Raw genomic sequence first — 5,381 nt, 5'->3', positions numbered from 1 at the left:
GTCTCAGAAATCCACAGGGGCAGTTCTAGCTACCGTCCTATAGGGCCACTGTGCGTCAGCATCTACTGGACCGGAGTGAGCCTGGGTTTGAGTGGGGAGGTGGGTGGAGTCAACGATGAGAAAGAAATCATGGGATTTTCCATGTACTTTCTGAAACCCCATCATGTTAAACAGACTAAAAACAAAAAGTAAGACACCTGGGCAGCTCAATGAACCCTAAACACCCAACTGGTGGAAACTGGACAGAAAACCGTCTTCAACACGGTCAGATAAAGCCAGCCAAACAAGCTGACGTATTTGGTGAAAGCTGACAGCTAGGTGACCGCTGGGCACCCTGACCACGTAGGGAAATGTCAGTGGACAGGATGTGTTCCGAAGGCCCTGCTCCCACTATGCCAGGTACAGGGTGCTCCCGCGCCCGGGGACCCCCACGGCTGTCTGCAAGCAGCACCACTGGGTTCAAATCCAGTTTAATAAATAAAAGGGGAGGAGGGCGTATCAAGGCAGTTGTCGTCACTTCACAGTGTGGTCCTTGGGAAGGGGGTCAAGTCCGACTCTGGAGGGAGGAGCTCGAGCAAAGGGAGACCCCTGACGACCCTGGAGGCGGGGCGCCTGCCGTGTACCCGCTCCAACGAGAAAACATAAATAAAACCAAGGAGAAGGCGGACAAGTCGCCCGGCCATCTCGAGGGGGCGTCCAACAGAAAGGAGGCCCGGGACACACGGGAGGGTGGGGAGAAAGGGGCTACCTCCTCAGCCCTGGCCAGCTTAGCTGAGGCCCCGCCCATCACGGGGGCTGGGAGGCAGAGAAGGGAGAGAGGAGAAGGGGGTAAAGTGCGGCTTTTCCTGAAGTGGCTGGCGGGCGGGCTGGGGCCGGGCAGCGAGGTATATGGCTCCATGCCCCCACAGTTTGGCACTGAGTTGCAGCTGTCCGCCCGGCCCCGGGGAGGCGGGAGGCGGCGACGGCCGTCGGGGGTGGCAGGCCCGTTCGTCCCTCTGCTAGCGGAGGCCAGGTGCGGGGCACCCGCAGCCCTGTCCCCTCAAGCCATCCCGAAAGCCCCGAGGCAGAGGGGGCATCACTGGCGGCCCTTGGGAAGGGGTCGTTCGGGCAGCGGACTGAGCAGGCCGGGGGTCTAGTCCGGGAGAGGTTCCTGGTGGCGACCGGCTGAGGCGCCGGGGCATCAGGAATCAACAGGTCATCACATTACAGCTGCAGGAAGGAGAGTGGAGATGTGAGCCAGCCCTGCTCCGGGGGCACAGTGAGTGTCCCCCCCAGGGCTAAGCTGCCTGGGGAACAGCAAAGAGCAAATGCCCAGGCTGCCCCCGCCCCCACCCAATCCCGAGAGGCCTGCTGCAGCAACACTCACTGTGACAGCGGCTCCGGGTGCAGCCCCGCAGGACATGCGGGGCGTGGGGCCAGGAAAGGGTTGACGTCCCCAAGGCCGATGAGCCCGAACTCTGCGACAGACAGGGCCACCTGTGCGGCGGGGTCCCCGCCCAGACCCGAGTGGGCAGGGAGGAGGGGCAGGCCCTCGGGGAGGGCTGCGGGCAGGGCCACATCCACCGCCAGCCGGGGGTGGGCGCCGGCTTCCCGGGCAGCAGAGGCTGCTGGGTAGAAGGCCGGGTCGGCCAGGGACGAGGGCGGTGGGGGGAGCAGCCCAACGGCCGGCTTGTCCAGAGGCTGGAAAGGGCGGGGCCCTGCCTCCATGGTACGAAGACCGCCCGCTTCAGGCTCACCAAGGCCGATGGGGCTTCGGGGAGCGCCATCCTCCACCAGAGGCTCTGCAGGAGGAAGGCGGCTGAGGTGCAGCCGGAGCGTGGCCAGGGCCGCAGCTGAGGGGGTCGATGGATGGGGCAGGATCCTCACCTGTGCACAGCGCCCCCAGGGCATCCTGCTCAGGGCCCAAGTTGTCACCGGTGGAAGGCACGGGCGGTGCGGAGCGGGGACGGCCGGAGCTGTCAGGGTCCCCACCATCCAGGTCCTGGTCCCCATCCCTGCTGGGAGAGGGCCTGGTGAGAGGCGGAAGCCCTGGGAAGGCATGGGGGTGGGGAGCAGAAGCTGGGCAGAGGGTAGAGGCTGATGGGTGGCAGCAGAGGGTAACGGGTAGACTGAGCTCCAGGGCAGAGGCTGGCCAGGATAGGCCGGGCAGCAGCTGGGGACTGGCTAGAAGAGGGGGTGGACTAGGCAGGGCTGGGGCTGGGGCTGAGCAGACGGGGGCGGAGTGTGGGGCCAGGAGGAGAGGCAGCGGCAGAGGCGGAGCCAGGAGCCAGGGCTGGGCAGGTGGGCTGCACGCACGTGGTTCCGGACGGGACGTACTTCCTCCGGCCCAGGCGCGTCTGCTGCGTGAAGTAGTCAAAGCGTTCCGACTTCTTCCACAGGTAGTAGTACTCCACACACTCGCCCACCGACCGCGTGCGCACCTGTGACAGGCAGGCGAGTCATGGGAGCCTGGGAGCCGACCCAGTCCCACCCTCAGGCTGCCGCGCCTGCGCCACGTGCCCAGCACCCACCTTGTTGGCCTGGATCAGGTGGAAGTTCTTGCCGTGCACGCGGAAGCCGTGCTCGAAATTCCTGCACTCCTCCTCACTCCAGGCGCACACGCCTTCTGCGGAAAAGACACGCGCTAGGAACGGGGTGGGGCCAGGGGGGCGAGGGCGTGGGTACAGAGATGAGTGGGAGGAGGAGGGGTGGAAGGAGCAGGGCAAAGGCACCTCAGCAGAGGGCTTGGGTGGGAAGGGCTGGGTAAGAGCAAGGTGGGGGTCGAGGAGCAGAGCAGAGAGAGGTGGAGCAAGGGCGCCTGGGTAGAGGCTGGAGGGCCTACCTCGGACCACCTTCACGTTGAAGCGCAGCCTACGCAGGGCCTCCTCGGCGTTGAAACTGCAGCGCACCAGCTCGTACAGTGCCTGGGGGTCGGCAGACTCGCTGCTCAGCCCCACGGTGGCGCCCACCCCCACCCCGAGGCTGGAGCTCCCGGCAGGCGCCCAGCAGGCCGTGTGGCGACTCCAGTCCCCGTGGCCCCCTCTGAGGGCCCCACCTGCTCGCTGTCCTTCACCGACTCCCCATCCGGGAGTTGGGGCCCGGATGCCTCGTCCCACCTCCGCGTCAGGGCACGATACAGAAACTCCTCCACCTCCCTCTCAGGCAGGACATGGGGGTCCCAGAGCAGCTGGTCTTCGTTCTCGTAAACTGCAGGGGCGAGGGAAGGGGATGTCACACCCGGGACTTGCCCAGGTGGCACATGATCATACTCCCTCTTGCTGACCCCAGAGCCCCTTGGGAAGGGGTGGGTGGGGGTGGTGCACGCGCTGTTATATGCATGCCCCACACCACCTCCTCCAGACCCTGGGTTGGTGAGATGTGCCACCCAGGCTGGCGCTGGCTCTGCCCAGGAAAGCAGGCTGCCAGGGCTCTGAGAGCAGGGGGTGCAGGGCGACGTCTGCAGAGGGCCCACTGTGTAGCAGCACAGCGCTGACTGGCAGGGCCTCGGGAGGGATCGGGCAGGGGCAAGGGGTGTGAAGGGAGGCCACAGGGCACATCCGCCCAGTGCTCAAAGTTCCTGCACTCCTGCTCCGGCTGGCCCCAGCTCGGCTCAGTCCAATGAGCCCCACACACCCAGCCACCCGAGTGAGCATCGCCAGGCCAGGCGTCTCTGGAGACACAGCTAGCCCTCACACAGCAGACAAGGGCAGGAAAGCAACTGCGAAGGGGGCGCTCAAAGGAGCAGAGCGGAAGAGGGCTGAGGCAGACAGAGAAGAGGACGTCGACAGGTGAGATCTCAACAAAGCGAAACAGGTGTTCTAGAAAACACACCGCTTGGGTCCAGGGGTGGGCTAGGCAAGAAAAGGAGAGACAAAGGCTAAGTAAAGCCGAATCCCGCTCAGTGCACGAATCCGGACGGAGGCCTCCAGCCACATTCAATGGCAGCGGGTCCAGCACACGTACAAGTGAGCCCCAGAAGCAGCCAAGGGAGGGTTGTTCAGGACCGACGAAGGACATTCTCAGAGAGCCGGGGACCCAGGACACGCACGTACACGCTGCATATCCCCAAGCACACGACAGGCAGGAATAAAGGGCTGTGTGTGTTTTTACTGAGGCAGCACAGTGTCTCCAAAGACAACAAAGCCAATGGCTGGCTTTTTACAAAAACAGGACAGGGACGCTGGAATAAGCCCTGCGACGCACTCAAAGGGCAAACCTAAACTTATGCCACTGAAAACCATTTCCAAACAAAAATAAAATCAAGACTTTCTGAGAAAACCGAGAGCCACGGCAGGGCTCCACGGCCTATACACCGGGCCATGCTGGAGGCTGTGCAGGTGGAGGGTGCCCGGCTGCCACTTACTCTTCTCCCCGTGCCTGCTCAGGTGCAGGCTGCTGAGGTCAGCCTGGAACTGCGGGCCCACCATGATCTCCTGTGAAGACAGAGGCCACTGAGGGTCAGAAACAGGACGCCTGACCCCCCAGCCGCTGCAGGCCAGAGGGCCAATCGCCTTGGTTCCCAGTTTCCAGTGTGGGGGCCCAGGGCCAAGGCCTCTCTCAGGAGGGCGCCCAGTAGAGGGACAGGCACCCCAGACCACACACCTTTTTACATTTGTTGGCAGGAAGTGAGTCCTCGTCCGTGTCCGAGGAGGTGGGAGAGTTGGAGGAGGTGGAGGAACTGGGCTCTCTGTCTCCGCCGGCCAGGAAGCGAGCTGTGGGGAAGGGGGCAGGTGTCAGGAAGGCGTGACCCCAACCCAGGCTCCGCCACTGCTCTTAGCATGAGCAGACCCCAGGCTTCCACAACACAGTAACCCGCACCCCTTCTGGGGAAAGCAGCCCTGAGCTCCACCCCTACTCAATCTGTCTGACCCCAGGCAGCAGCAACCCCCCACGCACAGCCTGGCCAGGTGGTGACAAGAGACCGTCTTTGGCGCCCCAAGGAGAAAGGTCTCCTCCTGCTGCAAGGCCCAAGCACCACCGCCCCGTACCGCGACCCCAGCCAAGGAGGCGGAGCCCAGGCACCAAGGAGCTTGACACTGGGCCCAATGGGGCCCAGAGGTGGCAGCCTCTCCACCCTCAGCTCAAACACCAGCCCCTTCCGAGGGACTCAGCCCAGTCATGTGGCCCCTTCCCGCCAGATGGTGGGCACCTACGTCCACTCTGGTTGGGGAACAGGGCTGCGGCTGCGTGGGCGGTTACGGACGGGGTGAGGTCGTCGGCGGACGACTGCGTCTCTTCCTCTCCCGACAGCAGGTCCTTCGCTATCTGTTCCTTCAGCAGCAAGAAACAGACCCAGGGTTGGTTAGGACGCTGAGACACTGCAGGTAACAACACACTCGCAATCGCCTGGAGGGCCCACGCACCTCCCTGAACCCCCACACTTCCCTGAACCCCCACCGGGG

At 64.1% G+C, this 5,381-nt stretch overlaps 1 protein-coding gene across 3 annotated transcripts in view; it reads right to left on the bottom strand.

Annotated features, from left to right (window-relative positions):
* Nucleotides 1-954: 954 nt before the first annotated feature.
* Nucleotides 955-5,381, bottom strand: part of MIER2 (MIER family member 2) — a 10,160-nt gene continuing 5,733 nt past the window's right edge. The window contains exons 4-13 of one of the 3 annotated variants that reach the window (XM_045300188.1): nt 5,133-5,250; nt 4,582-4,691; nt 4,343-4,412; nt 3,035-3,186; nt 2,822-2,903; nt 2,511-2,605; nt 2,317-2,420; nt 1,867-1,994; nt 1,367-1,781; nt 955-1,209 (exon numbers count right to left, since the gene is read on the bottom strand). In XM_045300188.1, the coding sequence (XP_045156123.1) occupies nt 1,188-1,209; nt 1,367-1,781; nt 1,867-1,994; nt 2,317-2,420; nt 2,511-2,605; nt 2,822-2,903; nt 3,035-3,186; nt 4,343-4,412; nt 4,582-4,691; nt 5,133-5,250 (1,296 nt within the window). In that variant the 3' untranslated portion in view covers nt 955-1,187. Of the gene's footprint in view, nt 1,210-1,366; nt 1,782-1,866; nt 1,995-2,295; nt 2,421-2,510; nt 2,606-2,821; nt 2,904-3,034; nt 3,187-4,342; nt 4,413-4,581; nt 4,692-5,132; nt 5,251-5,381 lie in introns of all 3 variants that reach the window. The other 2 variants (XM_045300187.1, XM_030888338.2) reach the window with 2 other exon arrangements.

This window comes from Echinops telfairi, unplaced genomic scaffold, assembly GCF_000313985.2.
Source record: "Echinops telfairi isolate 266 unplaced genomic scaffold, ASM31398v2 ScPeMD7_7459;HRSCAF=8497, whole genome shotgun sequence".
Classification (NCBI taxonomy): Eukaryota; Metazoa; Chordata; class Mammalia; order Afrosoricida; family Tenrecidae; genus Echinops; species Echinops telfairi.
Note: the sequence above shows the minus strand (reverse complement) of the source record. Positions and strands in the feature narration are given on the sequence as shown.